Below are 24,432 nucleotides of genomic sequence, written 5' to 3' on the forward strand. Positions count from 1 at the left end.
TTGGAATTTAGTAAGTCATATATGAGCTACACTTGTGTTTTTTACTGTGTATTGTAATCTGTAGATGGTCGCTTAACACTCGCTGTGCTCACGGCTGCATGTAGACCACAACATGCTGTGTGGATTTCAGAAGACAAACATTTGTGAAGTAAACTAAGTTGTAGCTGCTTGTCTTGGATGTCAGCAACGATCATTTGCTATTATTAAACCTATTGCACGCACCTTTTAAAAGCTATTGAAGATAGAAATCCGAATATGTGAATATGAAATCGACTTTACCGCAGTTTTTCCAGGTTGTTATCTGACAGCACAATTCATGAAGTCAAGCGAGTAGTTGGTAAAGCTGAGGACTCAGAAGGTCCACTTTCAAAGCTGTGTGAAACAATAACGGCTTTAAAGACGAGAAATCTTAAGCACAAGGTTCATCATCACCATCATCATCCTCCAGATAGGAAAGACGTGGGTGAGCTCCTGTAAATCCACTCACTTTATTTACCCCAGCATTACTGTCAGAGGTCACTGACCAAACGGACGCCTGTTTTAAAAAGGACTTTGTGTTTGAGGGACCTCATTTCTTTACAGGTTTGCACCATGGATCGAACCACGGTCCTACTAACCGTCCTGGGATTCTTACTCATCTGTGTCACCTCAGACCCTGTTAAAAAGGTAAGACCTGAGAGAATGAGAAGGTTCTCCACCAACATGACATGAACATCTTACACGGATCCTAACACACGGTCCTAATGAACATTTAATACCTTGCTGAGGTTTCTGAAGTGCAGGTTCGGTTCTGCGAGGAACCAGTTTAGGTGTTGGATTATTTTTAAATTCACTGTGATATTTTAGCATTGATAATAATATAAACTCCCTGACAAAGAGACGCTTCTGATTGGTCATCAAAATATTAATAAAGTATGTGGACACCCGTCCTAAACATTAAATGTAGTTGTTTTGGACACATTCACTACCAACACAATATGGTATAAATATGATAAGCTTTTAACACTGCAGCAAGAGTTTAAGGAATCACAGTTTCTCCTGGTCTGGTGTCCCAATACTTTTGTCCATATAGTGCATATCTGAAGAGTTATATGTTATGTATATGTATAGACGCCTGAAGTGTTTAAATATCAGAATTTCTACTTTTTAACGTAAACTTTTTATTGTAGTATTACAATGTTAGTGTATGCAAAATATTAATGTGGACGTTTTGAAAAGAAATCATTCTCAGCTCATTATTCTATTTAATATTAATACACTTGAAATTTTGCACAAACGTCACTGAAGCTGTTATACAATGTTGGGATGAAGGTTCATCCTGATCGATTTGTTTGACTTGTTTTGTATTTTCTGGATGGTCAACATGAGTTAGATCAAAGCGGAAGTTGCCATGTTTAGGGGGGTTGTGGGGGTGGGGGGTATTTGGTGTCCTGCCATTCTAAAGCCATTCCAGCCATATCAACAAATCAACTGATGGGAGCAATGACAGGTCCTAACATTACCGAACCTCATGAGTGGAATGTGTGTATTTATAATTCTTGAGTAGAATGTTGGAGGGGGGCATTTTGAGCCTGATTGAATATTGGGGAAGGGGGGCAGATACTTGCTGTCTGTCTGTTTGGTGCAGTTATAGCAAAACATCTTGGACAGGACACCAATGTCACACGTGACAGGACACGTGAGTCTTCGTCCACCTCCTCAGATACAGTCGATTATGACTATATGTAGACGCCCATCTGGCCATTGGTGCGTAATTTACCACTGAGCACCCTGTCTAACTTAAGTCCAAGAGTTTTTCGGTGGTTTTGTCAGATTTGTAAATAGAATTTCAAGATAGAATTTTAGTAAATGTTATTCCTCTGTTTTCTTCTCAACAAAGCAGCGAGACGTCGACATCTACAGCTTCCACATCAATTCTACGGTGACCAGCCGCTACGCCTTCACGGTCATCACCAGCCGCGTGGCCAACCGGCTCAATGAGTCCAAAGAAATTCATTTCGAGGTTAAAATGCCCAAGAATGCTTTCATCAGCAGGTTCAGAATGTGAGTTCAACCACCAAAGTATAAAAAACACCTCGTATTCCAAACTCGCACCAAATCTGAACGTGTCTTCTCCTCAGGACCATAGACGGGAAGATTTATAATGGCGTGGTGAAGGAGAAAGAAGAGGCGAAGCAGCAGTACAGTGAGGCCGTGTCTCGAGGAGAAAGTGCCGGGATGGTCAGGTACCACACAGACCAGATTCAGACCTGTTCAAAATAGAACAACACAAAATTCTACCTTTATAGTAGCAATAACGGTGTGGTTCTGTCTCAGTTCAGTAGGACGGACTCTGGAGGAGTTTAAAACTTCAGTGACGGTGGCCGCTTTCAGCAAAGTGACCTTTGAACTCACCTATGAGGAGCTGCTGAAGCGTCGACTTGGTCAATACGAGCTGCTCATCAACGCTCAGCCCATGCAGCCGGTGGCAGATTTCAAGGTACTGTACGGTGTCCAAATACTTTTGGGCATATACGGTGATTCCTGTTATTTACATCTACTTTTGTTTCCACCAGATTGACGTTTACATAAACGAGGGTCCAGGTTTGTCCTTCCTGGAGGTGAAAGGAGGGTTGAAGACTGAAGATCTGTCCAGCGCGATCACCAGCACTCAGGCCGCGTCCACCCAAGAGGTGAGAATTAAATCATCTAATTTAAATAACCAAACCTTCGTAGGTACAATCAAAGCCTCGACGTATTATAATGGATTATAAGCAGTCAGTAGTTGTACCAGTATCAGTATCACTCACATTCCTGATGTTGTATGAATGAAGAATAAAATAAAGGTTTATATTTTTAAGAACTAAATTAAGCTGTGCACGTGTTTTTGCAGGCGTGGGTAACGTTCTACCCCACCCGCGAGCAGCAGACCCAGTGTTGTGGAGAAGAGGGACTAAACGGAGACCTGCTCATTGTCTACGATGTGAAGAGACAAACACCCAGCGGAGAACTTCAGGTTCTGACTTTATTTATGACCAGCACCACAATTTTACTGCAAATTTAAATATTAGTCACATTAAACTTGTGAATGTAAACGGTGGACGTGAGGGCATCAGTTCTTCTGTATTCTTACTTCCAGACATCAAACGGCTACTTCGTCCACTACTTTGCTCCCACGAATCTTAAGCGCATCCCAAAAAATGTGGTCTTTGTCATCGATCGGAGCGGCTCCATGCATGGCACAAAAATGGCACAGGTAACTACAAGAACACACAAGTACATAAAGCTACGTGGCCAAAAGTATGTGGCATATCTAAAGTAGTAATGAGAAATTTGAGGAACAGAAGAAACTCCAAATCATCTAATCTTGAGCCACTTCTGGAAAGGGTTGCCAGATTCTAGCTTTAATAAAAACTATGACTTTTTCACCCTTTATCTTAAACATGCACCTCTGACTCTGAATATCTGGCCACCCTGCAGTCAACCTGAAACCAGGGGTTATTTTATTTGGTGGGGTGTTGCATAATGGCAGTTCAAATATTTGGTCACCACACCCCCTCTGTAAAATTGTAGCCAGGCTTCCAGACGATTCCAGATATTTTTTTATGTGACGTTTTAGACTCGCTCGGCACTGCTGAAGATTTTGGGCGACCTCGGTGAGGAGGATTTCTTCGGCCTGATCACCTTTGACAGTAGTGTGGACGTCTGGAAACACGAACTCTTGCCGGCCACAGAGACAAGACTGGAAGAGGCTCGAACCTTCGTGCAGAACATTGTAGAGCGAGGAGGTAAAGCTCTGACCAATCAAAACATTGGTGGTGTAAAAACTAACTGTGGTTTGCAGTAAAATTGCAGTCTGGAGGTACGGCGTAAAATAACCTGCTGTTCTTCTTTTGCTGTGTTGTTAATAATCAATAAATGATCAATAATCTCTCTCTTAGCCACGGACATCAATTCTGCAGTGCTAAAAGGGGTCGACATGATACAGCAATTCCCACGTGAGGGCACCGCCTCCATCCTCATCCTGCTGACTGATGGAGACCCCACTTCAGGTAACAATAATAATTAGAAGGGGCGTCCCAATACTTCTGTCCATATAGTGTAAGTAGGAATGTTGGAAGGAAGGATAGATGGTGGAACTTTAGATGGAAGGAATTAAGTCGACTCACCTTTCCTAACAGCTTCTGTCCTCCACAGGTGAAACAAACACAAACAAGATTCAGAGAAATATAAGGAAAGCCATCGGGGGTAAATTCCCTCTGTACTGCTTGGGCTTCGGATACGACGTGAACTTCGATTTCCTGGATAAAATGGCCCTGGAGAATTCCGGCCTCGCTCGCAGGATCTACGAGGACTCGGACGCCGACCTCCAGCTGCAGGTAGGGACGTGGCATCATCGGTGGTTTACTTAATAATCAACGTTTCATCATCACCATCATCATCATCTTCTTCTTCTGGTCTGGTAGGGTTTCTACGAGGAAGTGGCCACGCCTCTCTTAACTGACGTCCAGCTGAAATACAGCGGCGCGGGCAACCTCACCAAGTCCAGTTTCAGCCTGTACTACAACGGCTCAGAGATCGTGGTGGCCGGTCGGATCGCTGACAACAGTCTGGAGACCTTCCAAACGGAGGTCATCGCCGTCTCGGTAAGAATCTCTGTGCGCTGGCCTTTATTAGACCATGATGGACCTTTTTGAGATGGACGAATCAGCCTGGACTGATATCATGATCTCGTTGTGTGAGCGACTCTGACTGCAATTCTTTTCATCCCTGTTATTCATTTCAGAAAAACGATAACGTGACGTACCAGGACTCAGTGTCGACCAAAGACGTGATCGACCTTCTGCCACAGCATGAACATTTCATCCAGAGACTCTGGGCGTACCTCACAGTCAAACAGCTCCTGGAGAAAAAGTGAGTGAGCACATCCTTCACCACCCAAGTACCAAGGATGCACCTTGTGTAACCTGGATGTAGAAGAGTGGAAGGGTGCAGACTGGGTGGTGGGAGTGTTCGTTTCAGACTTGTTGGGTACGTGATGCCCCCGTGTTTTTGTTATCTGTGGACCTTTAGAGTGACGCTGAAAGGAGAGGAGAAAGAAGCAGCCACGAAACAAATCCTGGAGCTCTCGCTCAAGTACAAGTTTGTGACCCCGCTCACGTCCATGGTGGTCACCAAGCCTCAGGAGGGAGAGACTCAGGTCGCCCACAAACCCAAAGAAGGGGCGTCACAACCATTAGAAAGACCCGGCGGTAGCGGATATAAAATAGCAAACTCTCCAGCAGGTAGCAAAAATATCCCAGCTTTATTTTTTGTAGCTTTCTGGCTGTGTGGTTGTATGTTTGGGGTTTTAAACACATTTATTTACTCTGTGACTCTGTGAGATTCTGTGTGTGTCCAATTAATATCAATTTTTTTATTAAATATAAATCTCAGAATTTATCACAATCTCTTTTATTCTCTGTTTCAGGTTCACATCCAGGTAAATATTATTTCTTTATTTATTCATTTGTTTGTTTGTTTATTAAACTTGTGCCTGTGGTTGCAGGTTTTGATTTATACTTTGTGCTTAGCAGGATGGAAATATATTTAGTTAAAGAATTTGTACCTTCATGGAAAGTTTAATCACAAATGGTTTAATTAGTAACAAATGAATAATATGTGTTTTATTTATTACAGTTTACAAAGAAAAATGCAGATCATTTTAAATAATGCACCTGTTTTGTGAGGTTAATTGAATAAACGTTCCCTGTTGTGTTGAAGTTTCCTGTTTTATAATAAACAACATGGACGGCACGGTGCCCACAGCAAGAGGTTTGCATGTGTAGGGCAGCTGTAGTCTAGTGGTTAAGGTACTGGTCCGGTTCAGGTTGGGCCCTTGAGCAAGGCCCTTAACCCTCAATTGCTTAGACTGTATACTGTCACAGTCACAGTGTAAGTCACTTTGGATAAAAGCGTCTGCTAAATGCTGAAAATGTAAATGTAAATGTTCTTCAGTGTCTGTGTGGGTTTCCTCCAGGTGCTCCGGTTTCCTCCCACTAGTCCAAGGACATGCTGTGTGTGTGTGTGTGTGTGTGTGTGATGGACTGGTAACCTGTCCGGGGCGTTTCGCCCAGTAAATCAGACCCACCGCGACCCTGAATAGGATAAAGCCGAGCTAAAAGAGACAGTAAATGAATGAATCATGTCATAATTATAATAATGAATGTAATAAGGTACAGATTAATGTGGTTTATATTTGTAAATACTGTGTATTGAAAATAAAACGTATTTGTTTGACATGAGTCTTATAAAGCTAACAAAACGTTCATAAATGTGATATTAAGGCCTAACGCCAGTTCTTTATTATAACCTGTTACCTAATGATGTGATCACAGAGCTGCAAACAAATCGACTGCTTTTATTTATTCTGTTGTTTCATTATCAGTCCATCATGCGTACAGGACCTCCGCTCTTCCTGTTATGCTAGGTATAAACATCAGTACTCATCATAATCCAGCTGCATTTCTTCAGTATATTAATCAGAAAATAATTATTATTGTGTCTTAAACGTGACGTTTTCACACTGTGTGGTTACAGCCCGGCCAAGACCCACTCATAGAAAAGGTACGCATATAAACCCCTAAACTGTCAGTGATTGTATGACTTTACTTTGTTAGTTCTGCTGATGTTAGTTTGCATGTAAAGATCCTGACTGTACATGATCTTGTTTACTATTTTCAGTTACAAGCTTTTCACATCAAGGTATTTTTATTAATTAATAAATTTATTAATAACTTATTTACTTTATTTGATAAATCAGCATGTCACTTCCATTCATCATTGAAAACAGAACTCTTAATTTTTATGTCACTTATTCCACACACCTTAATGTGATTAAGAAAGCGGCAGAAAATTAAACGCTTTTCTTGTTGGCCGGTTCAGTTTTCATTACATTAACGTACTAATCTTTTTTTTTTTTTTGCACCAGTGCATAGTATGTTCGTTTCCCCTTTTATACCAGGTATAAAATCACTACTTATGATAAACAAGCTACAAATAAATGCAGTTAATATTTTATTAACAAGTAAATAATTCTGATTTTTCCTTAAATGTGTTTCTCATCGTGTAGAATCAGGCGCAGTAAAAGTTCAAGGTATGTAAAATCCCCAACATTTTATTAAACACAATATTACTTAATTCTGATCTGATTTGGATTGATCTGCTGGAGCTGAGTTTGTGTTTCCATATTCAGTGGATGTTTCGATTCTTCTTGTTGTAGTTGTGACAGCCACAGTGCACACAGTTACTGCTGATTTAGAAGCTCTTCCTACTCCAGCATCTAACGGTCTGTATCAGACTCTGAAACTCAGATTTTATTCATGTTTATTCGATATTTTACTCAGCATTTATTTCTCTTTCTGTTTTTCCTTCTCTCTCAGTGATGAGCACCAGGTTCCTGATCTCTGCTCAGCCCAGGTCGATCTGTTACGACGTTCCGGTGGGGCAGAAGATCAGAATTAAGTCCAGCCCCAACTTAAGTGAGTATCATGATCAGGTTCATTTGTTAGCTGACCCGGTTCTGACGTCTTTATAGCTTATTTTAGAAACTTCTTATTTATTCGTTCATTGTTTATCTTCAGAGAAACAGACCGACCTCTCACAAACACTAACATGCTAAATGTCTTGCTAATAGCAGCGCTAGCTCTGCATATTTCCACCTGTTTGATGTAAACATTTAGATAAACTTAATAAACCAGATCAATAATGGTAGATGGGATCTATCAGTCGATCGAAAACAGTCTATCAGCACTCACATTTATATCCCCTGTACAGTCAGTATAAATAAGGGCGCCGCGGTGGCTAAGTGGGTAGCACTGTCGCCTCACAGCAAGAAGGTCCTGGGTTCGATCCCCAGGTGGGACGGTCTGGGTCCTTGCTATGTGGAGTCTGCACAGGACTCCCACAGTCTAAAAACATGCAGCCAGGTTAACTGGAGACACTGAATTGTCCTATAGGTACCCGGCTGCTAGGATGCATAAACCGGATAAATATGGAGGGTCGTGTCAGGAAGGACAGTCGGCGTAAAAATTGTGCCAAATCAATAATGTGGATCACGACCCGCCGGTGACACCTAATGGGAGCAGCCAAGGAAATAGAGAGTCAGTATAAATGAAAAAGAAGAGAAAAAACAGCTTTGTGTTTTATATTCATTCAGAAGAGTATAAAACACCAAAACACTAATAAACATTAGACTGAAGAGGTGCTGTGACTGGTTTCTTTTAAAGCAGTTTTATTTATTTAACCTTCAATGTTTTAAGTTTTAAACAAGATCATTCTAGCCGTTAGCATGTCGCTCGGTTAAAACCTGGTCGTGTTTCTCTGTGCAGACTTCTCGATGATCGGCCAGGTCTCACAGAAAGGCTTCGATGCCATTATAGTTAATACCAGAAGATCCACTTGGAACTTCACCTTCAAGGATGATATAATCAACACACATCGTACTATAAACCTGTACAGTACGGATGGGTAAGAATTCAGCAACAGTCAGGACCTGTTCAAACACAGCGGTATGTTGTAGCTATTTCACACTAACTAAGTGACGTTGTTTCTCCACAGCAAAACCGTGAGCTTAATATATTTCACGAATATACTACTTGTCAGTGAGGAATGTGTGAACTTCACCATCAAGTCATTCAAGCATGATGGAGACATGTCCATGTGGCCAGATGTTAAATCATCAAACAATAGCGCGGCATGCATTCTGGGTAAGAATTATCAACAGGCCTATAAAAATGTAGATCCAATGAGGTACCGATGTTTGTTTTATAAACAAATGCTATTAAAACCTTTTCAGGTTGTAGAACAAAAGCTTCTCCTCTGAGAAGACTTTGCAGTATAAGAATTTGTGTATGGGAATTTGTGTCCATTTAGACAGAACAGCATGTACTGGTATGATTGGATTCTTAATTGCTAACACAACCTGCAATTGTTGTGGCTGAAACACATTAATTGGATAATTAGAAGAGTTGTCCTAACACTTTTGTCCATGTAAGCCAAGTGTATCAGAAATCGATCTATTTTCCAAAAGAATGTAAATGCTGTAGGTATAAAACATGTAAAAACTAGACCCTCGTTTTTAGATGACCCAGGGATGAGCACCCAACACCAAACTGGGTTTAAAACACGACGAAACTAAACAAACTGGGAATACAAACAGTCGTGGATGTGAAACAACTGCAGGCATTAAAACACGCTGTGATTTTTGTTTGGTGTTCCAGAGAAAGGAAACGTGCAGTATGAGGAGTTACCGGGATCAAGGATCAAAATTGGAAATGAAGAAGTGGTGGCATCACTGTAAGTCTACTGAGATCTAATAGATTTATAATCAAGCCTGTTACGATTATTACATCATCACTAAAGTGTCATTATTTATTATTATTAATTATATATTATTAATTGTATGGATTGAAATGATTACATATTCAGTGTTTACAATTTTCATGCACGATTAAATATCAGCTTTATTATCGGTGCATTTAATCATATCATCAAATCACTCGTCATCGTTTCTTAACAATAAAAATATTAATTACTTTTAAATAATATAAAACCAACTTTTATTACTTGACTTCTCTTTGCTTCACCATAAATCTGGTCATTTTATTCATTTACATACAAAAATTAGTGACTGATTTAGTTAAAGCATCTTTTATGGATGTTCCTAAAGCTAAAGTGAATTTATTATTATTATTATTATTATTATTATTATTATTATTATTATCATTATTATTTCTATTATTATTATTATTATTATTATCATTATTATTACTATTATTACTATTATTATTATTATTATTACTATTATTATTATTTTTATTCCAGGAGCAATGCCACTGATTACCGGATCTCCTCCGCTCCCGCAGTTGAATGCTGGCTTGTACCGCTCCAGTTTGTCCTGCAGAAGCACCTTTCTGACTTTACTATATAGTTCCAGGCTGAATAAATCACTCTCAGTGCTGCTGGATCTGCTCTCTGAAACTTAAAATGTAATTAAACAATGCTAGAAATCATCCTGCCCTGTTTTGCCTCGAAACTCATTTTTATTTCATTTAATTTAACTGAACTGATTAAAAGTTCCTTCATCCAATAACTCTGGTTTTTGGGAACATTATGTTGTGTTTATTAAATATACACAATACATTCCAAACAGGTTGGGACAGTGTGAAAAATGCAAAGACATGCAAATAAAACATTTATTTAGGGGTATTTTGTTAAAAACTGCATCTCCAACACATTCTGCATCAGTGTGGATCATCTTGGGAAATATTGGTTAAACTGTGCTACACAAAAGAGTGCATGAGCAAACAGTTTTAGAGAAATGGTTCTCAATGCACAACTGAAAGGAATTTCACCATCTACAGTCCATAACATTAGTATAAGATCCATAAAATCCAGAGAAATCTGTGTAAAGTGAACGAGACCGAGATGAAACACTGACATGCTTCTATAATGAATAAAGCCACATGAGTTTAGGAATAATCTGTAACACTTCACCATGTAAATCAAAAGTCAGAAATGCTTCACACTCCGGGGTGGAAGGATGGAAATGTGAGCTGTGATCGATGATTCCACCGTTCAAACTTCTTTTGGGAATAAGGGACATGATGTTCTTCAGACCAAGAGTAATATATATATATATACATATACATCTTTCAACAAATAACTAACTAAAGAATATAGTCTGATGTACAGTGCCTTGCAAAAGTATTCAGCCCCCTTGAACTTTTCAACCTTTTGCCACATTTCAGGCTTTAAACATAACGATATGAAATTGTAATTTTTTGTGAAGAATCAATAACAAGTGCGACACAATTGTGAAGTGGAACGAAATTTATTGGATATTTTAAACTTTTTTTAGAAATAAAAACCTGAAAAGTGGGGCGTGCAATATTATTCGGCCCCTTTACTTTCAGTGCAGCAAACTCACTCCAGAAGTTCAGTGAGGATCTCTGAATGATCCAATGTTGACCTAAATGACTGATGGTGATAAATAGAATCCACCTGTGTGTAATCAAGTCTCCGTATAAATGCACCTGCTCTGTGATAGTCTCAGAGTTCTGTTTAAAGCGCAGAGAGCATCATGAAGACCAAGGAACACACCAGGCAGGTCCGAGATACTGTTGTGGAGAAGTTTAAAGCCGGATTTGGATACAAAAAGATTTCCCAAGCTTTAAACATCTCAAGGAGCACTGTGCAAGCGATCATATTGAAATGAAGGGAGTATCAGACCACTGCAAATCTACCAAGACCCGGCCGTCCCTCTAAACTTTCAGCTCAAACAAGGAGAAGACTGATCAGAGATGCAGCCAAGAGGCCCATGATCACTCTGAATGAACTGCAGAGATCTACAGCTGAGGTGGGAGAATCTGTCCATAGGACAACAATCAGTCGTACACTGCACAAATCTGGCCTTTATGGAAGAGTGGCAAGAAGAAAGCCATTTCTCAAAGATATCTATAAAAAGTCACCTGGGAGACACACCAAGCATGTGGAAGAAGGTGCTCTGGTCAGATGAAACCAAAATCGAACTTTTTGGCCACAACGCAAAACGTTATGTTTGGCATAAAAGCAACACAGCTCATCACCCTGAACACACCATCCCCACTGTCAAACATGGTGGTGGCAGCATCATGGTTTGGGCCTGCTTTTCTTCAGCAGGGACAGGGAAGATGGTTAAAATTGATGGGAAGATGGATGGAGCCAAATACAGGACCATTCTGGAAGAAAACCTGTTGCAGTCTGCAAAAGACCTGAGACTGGGACGGTGATTTATCTTCCAACAAGACAATGATCCAAAACATAAAGCAAAATCTACAATGGAATGGTTCACAAATAAACGTATCCAGGTGTTAAAATGGCCAAGTCAAAGTCCAGACCTGAATCCCATCGAGAATCTGTGGAAAGAGCTGAAAACTGCTGTTCACAAACGCTCTCCATCCAACCTCACTGAGCTCGAACTGTTTTGCAAGGAAGAATGGGCAAAAATTTCAGTATCTCGATGTGCAAAACTGATAGAGACATACCCCAAGCGACTTGCAGCTGTAATCGCAGCAAAAGGTGGCGCTACAAAGTATTAACGCAAGGGGGCTGAATAATATTGCACGCCCCACTTTTCAGTTTTTTATTTCTAAAAAAAGTTTAAAATATCCAATAAATTTCGTTCCACTTCACGATTGTGTCCCACTTGTTGTTGATTCTTCACAAAAAATTACAATTTCATATCGTTATGTTTAAAGCCTGAAATGTGGCAAAAGGTTGAAAAGTTCAAGGGGGCTGAATACTTTTGCAAGGCACTGTATATACTGTTTACACCTTCATACCGTATAAAACATCAGTCACAATAACAGTTCACCTTTTCTATCGCTTTTAAATGACCTGTTTTTAAAGACGTCAAAACACAAATAAAATAGATCTTTATGTTAGGTCTATCACTATATGTATATTATAGCTTTTAAAAGATGCGTTCAAAAATGCTAATCTGTGTAACTGCTCATTGTTGGCAATCAAGACAATCAACTACATCTCAGTTTAGTAATAGATGCTTTTCACAATGTAAACAATACATTGCTTACACTGTTCTGTAACTGCTACAGGAGCTCAGGGAGTCTAAACACTCACATAACACAGAAACAGCAGCAGATAGAGATCATAAAGGTTCAAGCACTAACACCATTTATTTGTTTTAGGAAATACTTTTAATAGCTTTTTAACAGATAATCGCTTCGAATTATGATATAATAAATAAACAGGCTTTACACAATATTTACACCTCTCAGACTACATGTTGTTAGTTTATTGTTGTGAGGTTTTTGAGGTTTTTGAAATGAAATCGTTTCAGTGGCTTTTGAATAAATGTTCTGAAAAATAAGTGAATCAAATGGAACCAACATGACAAACATCACCTCTTAAACTGGCAACTTAATTACTGCCTTATTAAGCTGACAGAATTTAATAATAATAAAAAAAAATCAATACCTTCCAAACAATTCTTCAAAACGCTCCACAACAAGTTGAACTTCATCAATTGTAAGCCAGAAGACAAACTTCACCTGCTATACTGAAACTGTCACCCTTTATTACATAATAAACACAGATTTTTATTAATAATTTCAATAGGTTTTACAGTATTTGTCATATTGCTCCAAAACAGTGTAAAGTGTAACCCACATTACATACTACAACTCTTGTATTGATACCGTCACACTTAAGTAGTAAGTAATAACAGATTTTTATTAAATATATTCAATAACTTTTAAACCAGTGGTCATATTGCTCCAAAACAAGTTGTATAATTGGTGACAGTGTCAGTATAAGAGTTGTAGTATGTAATGTGAGTTACACTTGATAGAATACAACTCTTATATACTCGTTAAATACAACTCGTTTAAAAGTTGTTGAAATTATTTAATAAATTTTTTTTATAAAACATCACAGTCAATATAAGAGTTGAAGTATGTAAAATGATTATTTTCATAAAACACAATTTGTTTTTTTTTAGCAATATGAGCAGTTGTTCAAAAGCTATTTAAATAAATTCACAGAAATAAATCTACCACCAGAATTCAGCTCATGTTAAAGCCACCAGTTGTGTAGAAGGCAGATGTTCTTATTATGGAGCAACACTGTCATTTCATCAAAAGACCAAATAAAAGATAAATTAACCGATATATGTGGTGTAGCATAAGGGGTTGGAATTAAATTCATATTGTTTTGAATCAATATATTACCAACAAGATTGGAATTTTCACAAGAGCCTTTTATTACAGGCCTGCAGATCACCAGGATAAGAGGTTTAGTAAGTCATATATGAGCTACACTTGTGTGTTTTTACTGTGTATTGTAATTTGTAGACCACAACATGCTGTGTGGATTTCAGAAGACAAACATTTGTGAAGTAAACTAAGTTGTAGCTGCTTGTCTTGGATGTCAGCAACGATAATTAACTATTATTAAACCTATTGCACGCACCTTTTAAAAGCTATTGAAGATAGAAATCTGAATATGTGAATATGAAACTGACTTTACTGCAGTGTTTCCAGGTTGTTATCTGACAGCCCAATTCATGAAGTCAAGCGAGTAGTTGGTAAACCTGAGGACTCAGAAGGTCCACTTTCAAAGCTGTGTGAAACAATAACGGCTTTAAAGACGAGAAATCTTAAGCACAAGGTTCATCATCATGAACATCATCATCCAGTTATAAAAGACGTGGGTGAGCTCCTGTAAATCCACTCACTTTTTATTTACCCCAGAATTACCGTCAGAGGTCACTGACCAAACGGACGCCTGAATGGTCGAGTCTTCAGAGATGTTTAAAAGCACTTTGCATTTGAGGGACCTCATTTCTTTACAGGTTTGCACCATGGATCGAACCACGGTCCTACTAACCGTCCTGGGATTCTTACTCATCTGTGTCACCTCAGACCCTGTTGAAAAGGTAAGAACTGAGAGAATGAGAAGGTTCTCCACCAACATGACATGAACATCTTACACGGATCTTAACACACGGTCCTAATGAACATTTAATACCTTGCTGAGGTTTCTGAAGTGCAGGTTCGGTTCTGCGAGGAATCGGTTTAGGTGTTGGATTATTTTTAAATTCACTGTGAGATTTTAGCATTGATAATAATATAAACTCCCTGACAAAGAGACGCTTCTGATTGGTCACCCAAATATTAACAATCACACACCAAACACCTTCTAAACATGAAACCTAGTTGTTTTGGACACATTCACTGCTAACACAATATGGTCTAAAAGAGTTTAAGGAATCACAGTTTCTCCTGATCTGGTGCCCAAATACTTTTGTCCATATAATATATACAGTAGCTGAAGAGTTATATGTCAATGTAAATGTATAGACGCCTGAGGTTTAAATATTAGAATCTCTACTTTTTAACTTCAATTTTTTAATTGTAGTATTACAATGTTAGTGTATACAAGTTATAAATGTAAAATATTAATGTGGACTTTTTAATAACAAGTTCATTATGCAATTAGTCTATTTAATATTAATTTACTTAAAGTTTTGTACAAGGTTATACAATGAAGGTTCACCCTGATCGATTTGTTTGACTTTTTTTGTATGTTCTCGATGGTCAATATGAGTCAGATCGAAGCGGCATTTGGCATGGTTAGGGGGGTTGTGGGGGTGAAGGGGGTATTTGGTGTCCTGCCATTCCAGCCATATCAACAAATCAACAGATGGGAGCAATGACAGGTTCAGCATTAAGCAAACCTCATGAGTGGAATATGTGTATTTAAAATCCTTACAGTAGAATGTTGGAGGGGGGCATTTTGAGCCTGATTGAATATTGGGGAAGGGGGGCAGATACTTGCTGTCTGTCTGTTTGGTGCAGTTTTGGCAAAACATCTTGGACAGGACACCAATGTCACACATGACAGGACACGTCCACCTCCTCAGATACAGTCGATTATGACTATATGTAGACGCCCATCTGGCCATTGGTGCGTAATTCACCACTGAGCACGCTGTCTTACTTAAGTCCAAGAGTTTTGGTTTTGTCAGATTTGTAAACAGAATTTCAAGCTAGAATTGTTTTCATTTAAATGGTATTCCTCTGTTTTCTTCTCAACATAGCAGCGAGACGTCGACATCTACAGCTTCCACATCAATTCTACTGTGACCAGCCGCTACGCCTTTACGGTCATCACCAGCCGCGTGGCCAACCGGCTCAATGAGTCCAAAGAAATTCATTTCGAGGTTAAAATCCCCAAGAACGCTTTCATCAGCAGGTTCAGAATGTGAGTTCAACCACCAACGTGTAAAAAACACCTCGTATTCCAAACTCGCACCAAATCTGAACGTGTCTTCTCCTCAGGACCATAGACGGGAAGACTTATGATAGCGTGGTGAAGGAGAAAGAAGAGGCGAAGCAGCAGTACAGTGAGGCCGTGTCTCGAGGAGGAAGTGCCGGGATGGTCAGGTACCACACAGACCAGATTCAGACCTGTTCAAAATAGAACAACACAAAATTCTACCTTTATAGTAGCAATAACGGTGTGGTTCTGTCTCAGTTCAGTAGGACGGAGTCTGGAGGAGTTTAAAACTTCAGTGACGGTGGCCGCTTTCAGCAAAGTGACCTTTGAACTCACCTATGAGGAGCTGCTGAAGCGACGACTTGGTCAATACGAGCTGCTCATCAACGCTCAGCCCATGCAGCCGGTGGCAGATTTTAAGGTACCGTAGAGATATTTCCTTTAACACACTTTAAAATCCACACAGTCTTACCCCCCAGAAAGAGTGGAGGCTGGTATAACCATGGGACGCTCAGCGAGCCAATACTCAGGTGTACAAATACTTTTGAGCATATACGGTTATTCTATTAATTTCACGTTCAGGTTTTGTTTCCACCAGATTGACGTTTACATAAACGAGCGTCCAGGTTTGTCCTTCCTGGAGGTGAAAGGATGGTTGAAGACTGAAGATCTGTCCAGCGCGATCACCAGCACTCAGGCCGCGTCCACCCAAGAGGTGAGAATGAAATCATCTCATTTAAATAACCGAACCTTCGTAGGTACAATCGAAGCCTCAGTTGATTATAATGATCCCATCACTCACATTCCTGATGTTGAATAAATGAAGAATAAAATAAAAGTGTATGTTTCTAAGAACTAAATTAAGCCGTGCACGTGTTTTTGCAGGCGTGGGTAACGTTCTACCCCACCCGCGAGCAGCAGACCCAGTGTTGTGGAGAAGAGGGACTAAACGAGGACCTGCTCATTGTCTACGATGTGAAGAGACAAACACCCAGCGGAGAATTTCAGGTTCTGACTTTAATAAACGTACAATTTTAAATATTAAAATCAAACTTGTGAATGTAAACAGTGGACGTGAGGGCATCAGTTCTTCTTCTGTATTTTTACTTCCAGATATCAAACGGCTACTTCGTCCACTACTTTGCTCCCACGAATCTTAAGCGCATCCCAAAAAATGTGGTCTTTGTCATCGACCGGAGCGGCTCCATGCACGGCACAAAAATGGCACAGGTAACTACCAGAACATACAAGAACATAAAGCTACGTGGCCAAAAGTATGTGAGGTTTTTTACCCTTGGTAAAAGGGGTTAATGCGATGGACTGATTGGATGTGACCACCAAATGTAAATAGAACTTTTATGTGACGTTTTAGACTCGCTCTGCGCTGCTGAAGATTTTGGGAGACCTTGGTGAGGAGGATTTCTTCGGCCTGATCACCTTTGACAGTCGTGTGGACGTCTGGAAACACGAACTCTTGCCGGCCACAGAGACAAGACTGGAAGAGGCTCGAACCTTCGTGCAGAACATTGTAGCGCAAGGAGGTAAAGCTCTGACCAATCAAAACATTGGTGGTGTAAAAACTAACTGTGGTTTGCAGTAAAATTGCAGTCTGGAGGTACGGTGTGAAATAACCTGCTGTTCTTCTTCTGCTGTGGTGTTAATAATCAATAAATGATCAATAATCTCTCTCTCAGCCACGGACATCAATTCTGCGGTGCTAAAAGGGGTCGACATGATACAGCAATTCCCACGTGAGGGCACCGCCTCCATCCTCATCCTGTTGACTGATGGAGACCCCACTTCAGGTGCCAACACACACACAAACACACACACACACAATAATAATAATAATTGTAATCAGAAGGGGCGTGGAAGGAAAAATAGGAATAAGGAAGGAAGACTCACCTTTCCTAACAGCTTCTATCCTCCACAGGTGAAACAAACACAGACCAGATTCTGAGTAATATAAGGGAAGCCATCGGGGGTAAATTCCCTCTATACTGCTTGGGCTTTGGATACGACGTAAACTTTGATTTTCTGGATAAAATGGCCCTGGAGAATTCCGGCCTCGCTCGCAGGATCTACGAGGACTCGGACGCCGACCTCCAGCTGCAGGTAGGGACGTGGCATCATCGGTGGTTTACTTAATAATCCGCGTTTCATCATCATCGTGGGTTCTTTTTCTTCTCACCCGGTAGGGTTTCTATGAGGAAGTGGCCACGCCTCTCTTAACCAATGTCCAGCTGAAATACAGTTGTGCAGACAACCTCACCAAGTCCATTTTCAACCGGTACTACAACGCCTCAGAGATCGTGGTGGCTGGTCAGATCGCTGATAAAAGTCAGAAGACCTGCCAAACGGAGGTCATCGCTTTCTCGGTAAGATCCTCTGTGCGCTGGTTTTTATTAGATCATGATGGACCTTGTTGAGGTGGACGAATCAGCCTGGGAACCTGAGAGGAGCAGACCTGTGTATCTGGGCTATTGGTTTTCTGGCTTACGCATATTTCCAGGGGTCTAGGTTCAAATCTCACCTCCTGCTACAGTCTGTAAAGAGTTCGAGCTCAAGTCAGTGTAGGGGTTTGTCCAGGTATTTTGGTTTTATGCACATTCCAGATGCATTGGATGCCGTTTTGATGGGAGTGTTCGACGGCCTGTGATGGATTGGTGCCTAATACATGCCAACCTGAGTTTAAAAGTGCTGGATGCGTTTGGTAGCCTGTTTAGGAATTCTGAACGGTTCAGTACCACCAACGCTCAAAGCTCTTTGTGGAGCCACGAAACGGACCTATAAATAATCCCAGTTATGCTAGAAAATGTAGTTCTGTTTACCCACTGTTTACCCACCCCAGTGACTGATATCATGATCTCATTGCGTGAGCGACTCTCACTGCAATTCTTTTCATCCCTGTTATTCATTTCAGAAAAACGATAACGTGATGTACCAGGACTCAGTGTTGACCACAGACATGATCGACCTTCTGCCACAGCATGAACATTTCATCCAGAGACTCTGGGCGTACCTCACAGTCAAACAGCTCCTGGAGAAAAAGTGAGTGAGCACATCCTTCACCACCCGAGTACCAAGGATGCACCTTGTGTAACCTGGATGTAGAAGAGTGGAAGGGTGCAGACTGGGTGGTGGGAGCGTTCGTTTCAGACTTGTTGGGTACGTGATGCTCCCCTGTGTTTTTGTTATCTGTGGACCTTTAGAGTGACGCTGAAAGGAGAGGAGAAAGAAGCAGCCACGAAACAAATCCTGGAGTTCTCGCTCAAGTACAAGTTTGTGACCCCGCTCACGTCCATGGTGGTCAGCAAGCCTCAGGAGGGAGAGACTCAGGTCGCCCACAAACCCAAAGAAGGGGCGTCACAACCATTACTAAGACCCGGCAGCAGCACATATAAAATAGTAAAGTCTCCAGCAGGTAGCAAAAATATCCCAGCTTTATTTTTAAATATATATTTATATATATTTATATATATATTTATATATATATATATTTAAATATAAAAATAAATCTCAGAATTGATCACAATCTTTCTTTTTTATGTTTCAGGTTCACATCCAGGTAAATATTATTTCTTTATTTATTCATTTGTTTGTTTGTTTATTAAAGTTGTGCCTGTGGTTGCAGGTTTGGTTTTGTTCTTTGTGCTTAGCAGGATGAAAACTTTAGTGGAAGTTTAATCACAAGTTTCTTTAAATGAGAAATTTAGGCAAAAACAAATATAATTAAAGAAATTTAATTTTAATAACTTTTTAAATGTTTTATTTAGTAACAGACAAATAATATGTGTTTTATTTATTAGTTTACAAAGAAAAATACAGATCATTTTAAATGATGTGCCTTTTAAGACGTTAATTGAAGTTAATTGTGTTGAAGTTTTCTGTATAATACTAAACAACGTGGACGGCACGGTGCCCACAGCAGGAGGGTCTTGGGTTAAATTCCTCGAGCGAACAATCAAGGTCCTTTCTGTGTGAAGTTTGCATGTTTTCCGTGTCTGTGAGGGTTTCCTCTGTGTTCTCCGGTTTCCTCCCACTACTCCAAGGACGTGCAGTCAGGATAACTGGAGCTACTAGTGTGTGCGTGTGTGTGTGTGTGTGTGTGTGTCCTGTCCGGGGCGTTTTGCTCAGTAAATCAGACCCCCTGCGACCCTGAACAGGATAAAGCCGAGCTTTAAAATCAGTAAATGAATGAATCACGTCATAATAATAATAATTAATGTAATAAGGTACATATTAATGTGGTTTATATTTGTAAATACTGTGTACTGAAAATGAAACGTAAATGTTTGATATGAGTCTCGTGAAAAGTTCATAAATATAACCTGTTACCTAATGATGTGATCACAGAGCTGCAAACAAATCGACTGCTTTTATTTATTGTGTTGTGCTGTTGTTTTCATCAGTCCATCATGCATACAGGACCTCTACTCTTCCTCCTATGCCAGGTATAAACATCAGTACTCATCATAATCCAGCTATAAAGATTCTGTACCACAGCATTACTTCAGTATAATAGTCTAAGTAAATTATTATTATTGTGTCTTAAACGTGATTTTTCTCATCGACTGCCTGTGTTTCACACTGTGTAGTTACAGCCTTACCGGGACCTTCTTATGAAAAAGGTACGCATGTAAACCCCTAAACTGTCAGTGATTGTATAACTTTACTTGGTTAGTTGATGTTGCTGATGTTAGTTTGCGTGTAAAGGTTCCGACTGTACGTGATATTGTGTGGACCATACTGAACCCTGTTTTCTATTTTTAGTTATAAGCTTTTCACATCAAGGTATTTTTATTAATTAATTAATTACATTTATTTTAATTTTTTTTAAATCAGCATGTCACTTACAGTCCTTATTGAAAACAGAACTTTTAGTTTTTACTTTTTTATTTATAGACAAGAACACTAAATTATTGGGAAATAAAACATATAACATAATAATGTGATTTTTCTTGTTGGCCGGTTCAGTTTTCATTACATTAACATGTACTATTCTTTTTCTTTTTTACACCAGCATATACTGGACTCATGGCTCATTTTATACCAGGTATAAAAATCACTACTTAGGATAATCAAGCTACAAATAAATGCAGTTAATATTTTATTAACCACTAAATGATTCTGATTTTGCCTTAAATGTGTTTCGTGTAGAATCAAATGTGTTAAAAACTGCTATAAAACATCAAGGTATGTAAAATCCCTAACACTTGGATTTGGATTGATCTGCTGGAGCTCAGTTTGTGTTTCCATATTCAGTGGATGTTCCGATTCTTCTCGTTGTAGTTCTGGCAGGCCTGTTATTCTCAGCCACATTGCACACAGTTACTGCTGATTTAGAAGCTCTTCCTACCCCAGAATCTAACGGTCGGTATCAGACTCTGAAACTCAGATTTTATTCATGTTTATTTGATATTTCACTCAGTATTTACTCAGTATACTGTTTTTCCTTCTCTCTCAGTGATGAGCACCAGGTTCCTGATCTCTGCTCAGCCCAGGTCGATCTGTTACGACGTTCCGGTGGGGCAGAAGATCAGAATTAAGTCCAGCCCCAACTTAAGTGAGTATCATGATCAGGTTCATTTGTTAGCTGACCCGGTTCTGACGTCTTTATAGCTTATTTGAGCAACTTCACATTTACTCGTTTATCGTTTATCTTCAGAGAAACAGACCGACCTCTCACAAACACTAACATGCTAAATGTCTTGCTAATAGCAGCGCTAGCTCTGTGTATTTCCACCTGTTTGATGTAAACATTTAGATAAACTTAATAAACCAGATCAATAATGGTAGATGGGATCGAATCCCAGTCAGTTTCAATCCAACATGCTATAACACGGTGATTCTCATGGTTGGAGGTTGGTGATGTACGTTTATTTTAGGGAGCTGATTTGGAATCAGGCTGCACGGTGGCACTGTTGGCCAAGTGGAAGCAGCATGCGTCCTAATAACCTTTGGTTCGAACCGAGCCTGGTGTGGCTGTCTGAGACATCCTTTTCATTCTTCAAAAAACGCCTGTAGGAGGTCAGCAAAGCGTGAATTTTGATCCACTCTGGACATGTAGAGATGTATTTGCACCGGAATTTGACATTACAGGGCGTTTCTCTTATTGCAAAGCAAATAAATATCCAGTTTCCAGTTTATCCAGTAATTATGCATCAACCAATCAGAGATGGATGTTTAATTATTCACATAAGTTCTAATGAAGAAAGATTTTAGAGAAAACAGTCTATCAGCACTCACATTTAGATCCCCTGTACAGTCAGAATAAATGAAAAAGAAGAGAAGAAACAGCATTGTGTTTTATATTTGTTCAGAAGAATATAATCAAAGACCAAAACACTAATAAACATTAGACCGAAGAGGTGCTGTGAGCAGTTTTATTTATTTAACTTTCAATGTTTGAGTTTCAAACAAGATCATTCTAGCTGTTAGCATGTTGCTCGGTTAAAACCTGGTCGTGTCTCTCTGTGCAGATGTCTCGGTGATCGGCCAGGTCTCAAAGAAAGGCTTCGATGTCATTACGTTTAATTACAAAAGATCCAGTCGCAGCTTCCACTTGGTGGGTGATAAAATCACCACAGGCCATCTGTGGGGGCCTGACTGGACCAGGTAAGAATTGAGCAACAGTCTGGACCACATCAGTGGTATGTTGTAGCTATTTTACATTACAGAAGTGACTTGTTGTTTCTCCACAGCGCACACATGAGCGTAGAACGGAAGATGAATGAAGTACTGGTCAGTGTGGGATGTGTGAACATCTCCATCAAGTCATTCAAGCATGACAGAGACATGTTCTTGTGGCCTGATGTTAAATCATCAAACGATAGCCCAACGTGCATTCTGGGTAAGAATTATCAACAGGCCTATAAGAATGTAATGCTAACAAGGTACCAGCGTCCATATTAAAACAGAGCAACCTCTGTGTGAGCTCTTCTGAGAAGACTGAAGTGTAAGAATTTGTGTATGGGAATTTGTGTCCATTTAGTCAGGCATGTACTGGTATGATTGGATTCTGATGCTGGTCTTTAATTGCTAACACAACCTGCAATTGTTGTGGCTGAAACACATTAATTGGATAATCAGAAGAGTTGTCCTAATACTTTTGTTCATGTAAGCCAAGTGTATCAGAAATTGATCTATTTTCTGAAAGAATGTAAATGCTGTAGGTATAAAACATGTAAAAACTTCAGACCCTCGTTTTTAGACGACCCCGGGATGAGCACCCAACACCAAACTGGGTTTGAAACGTGACAAAACAAAACAAACTGGGAATACAAACAGTCGTGGATGTGAAACAACTGCAGGCATTAAAACATGCTGTGATTTTTGTTTGGTGTTCCAGAGAAAGGAAACGTGCAGTATGAGGAGTTACCGGGATCAAGGATCAAAATTGGAAATGAAGAAGTGGTGGCATCACTGTAAGTCTACTGAGATCTAAAAGATTTATAATCAAGCCTGTTACGATTATTACATCATCACTAAAGTGTCATTATTTATTATTATTAATTATATATTATTAATTATATGGATTGAAATGATTACATATTCAGTGTTTACAGTTTTCATGCACGATTAAATATCAGCTTTATTATCGGTGCATTTAATCATATCATCAAATCACTCGTCATCGTTTCTTAACAATAAAAATATTAATTACCTTTAATTAATATATACCAACTTTTATTACTTGACTTCTCTTTGCTTCACCATAAATCTGGTCATTTTATTCATTTACATACAAAAAATAGTGACTGATTTAGTTAAAGCATCTTTTATGGATGTTCCTGAAGCTAAAGTGGATTTATTATTATTATTATTATTATTTTTATTATTATTATTGTTTTTATTCCAGGAGCAAAGCCACTGATTACCGGATCTCCTCCGCTCCCGCAGTTGAATGCTGGCTTGTACCGCTCCAGTTTGTCCTGCAGAAGCACCTTTCTGACTTTACTATATAGTTCCAGGCTGAATAAATCACTCTCAGTGCTGTTGGATCTGCTCTCTGAAACTTAAAATGTAATTAAACAATGCTAGAAATCATCCTGCCTGGTTTTGCCTCGAAACTCATTTTTATTTCATTTAATTTAACTGAACTGATTAAAAGTTCCTTCATCCAATAACTCTGGTTTTTGGGAACATTATGTTGTGTTTATTAAATATACACAATACATTCCAAACAGGTTGGGACAGTGTGAAAAATGCAAAGACATGCAAATAAAACAGTTATTTAGGGGTATTTTGTTAAAAACTGCATCTCCAACACATTCTGCATCAGTGTGGGACTGGAAGGTTTGTGATCTTGGGAAATATTGGTTAAACTGTGCTACACAAAAGAGTGCATGAGCAAATAGTTTAACAGTTTTAGAGAAATGGTTCTCAATGCACAACTGAAAGGAATTTCACCATCTACAGTCCATAACATTAGTATAAGATCCATAAAATCCGGAGAAATCTGTGTAAAGTGAACGAGACCGAGATGAAACACTGACATGCTTCTATAATGAATAAAGCCACATGAGTTTAGGAATAATCTGTAACACTTCACCATGTAAATCAAAAGTCAGAAATGCTTCACACTCCGGGGTGGATGGATGGAAATGTGAGCTGTGATCGATGATTCCACCG

General features: G+C 39.4%; 3 protein-coding genes across 3 annotated transcripts; all 3 read left to right on the top strand.

Annotated features, from left to right (window-relative positions):
• The first annotated feature begins 564 nt into the window (after positions 1–564).
• On the top strand, positions 565–6,258 carry LOC134301882 (inter-alpha-trypsin inhibitor heavy chain H3-like). Its single transcript, XM_062986802.1, has 15 exons — positions 565–666; positions 1,880–2,043; positions 2,121–2,225; positions 2,317–2,479; positions 2,556–2,672; positions 2,873–2,995; positions 3,119–3,235; positions 3,599–3,767; positions 3,921–4,031; positions 4,177–4,358; positions 4,446–4,625; positions 4,766–4,893; positions 5,053–5,264; positions 5,450–5,461; positions 5,999–6,258. The coding sequence occupies exons 1-15, from the start codon at positions 592–594 to the stop codon at positions 6,019–6,021; spliced, it is 1,881 nt and encodes a 626-aa protein (XP_062842872.1). The 5' UTR covers positions 565–591; the 3' UTR covers positions 6,022–6,258.
• Positions 6,259–6,347: 89 nt separating this feature from the next.
• On the top strand, positions 6,348–10,031 carry LOC134301887 (uncharacterized). The gene is made up of 11 exons (XM_062986811.1): positions 6,348–6,448; positions 6,559–6,585; positions 6,703–6,723; positions 6,950–6,982; positions 7,091–7,114; positions 7,241–7,306; positions 7,401–7,499; positions 8,349–8,487; positions 8,578–8,726; positions 9,240–9,315; positions 9,844–10,031. The coding sequence occupies exons 1-11, from the start codon at positions 6,442–6,444 to the stop codon at positions 9,947–9,949; spliced, it is 747 nt and encodes a 248-aa protein (XP_062842881.1). The 5' UTR covers positions 6,348–6,441; the 3' UTR covers positions 9,950–10,031.
• Positions 10,032–14,363: 4,332 nt separating this feature from the next.
• LOC134301879 (inter-alpha-trypsin inhibitor heavy chain H3-like) lies at positions 14,364–23,847 on the top strand. Its single transcript, XM_062986799.1, has 24 exons — positions 14,364–14,455; positions 15,620–15,783; positions 15,861–15,965; positions 16,057–16,219; positions 16,397–16,513; positions 16,684–16,806; positions 16,912–17,028; positions 17,171–17,339; positions 17,493–17,603; positions 17,732–17,913; positions 17,997–18,176; positions 18,722–18,849; positions 19,011–19,222; positions 19,355–19,366; positions 20,211–20,252; positions 20,397–20,429; positions 20,822–20,854; positions 20,959–20,994; positions 21,091–21,171; positions 21,266–21,364; positions 22,281–22,416; positions 22,503–22,651; positions 23,150–23,225; positions 23,660–23,847. Exons 1-24 carry the CDS (start codon positions 14,381–14,383, stop codon positions 23,763–23,765), a joined length of 2,649 nt encoding a protein of 882 aa, XP_062842869.1. The 5' UTR covers positions 14,364–14,380; the 3' UTR covers positions 23,766–23,847.
• Positions 23,848–24,432: the final 585 nt, after the last annotated feature.

This window comes from Trichomycterus rosablanca, chromosome 24 (genome assembly GCF_030014385.1).
Source record: "Trichomycterus rosablanca isolate fTriRos1 chromosome 24, fTriRos1.hap1, whole genome shotgun sequence".
NCBI lineage: Eukaryota > Metazoa > Chordata > Actinopteri > Siluriformes > Trichomycteridae > Trichomycterus > Trichomycterus rosablanca.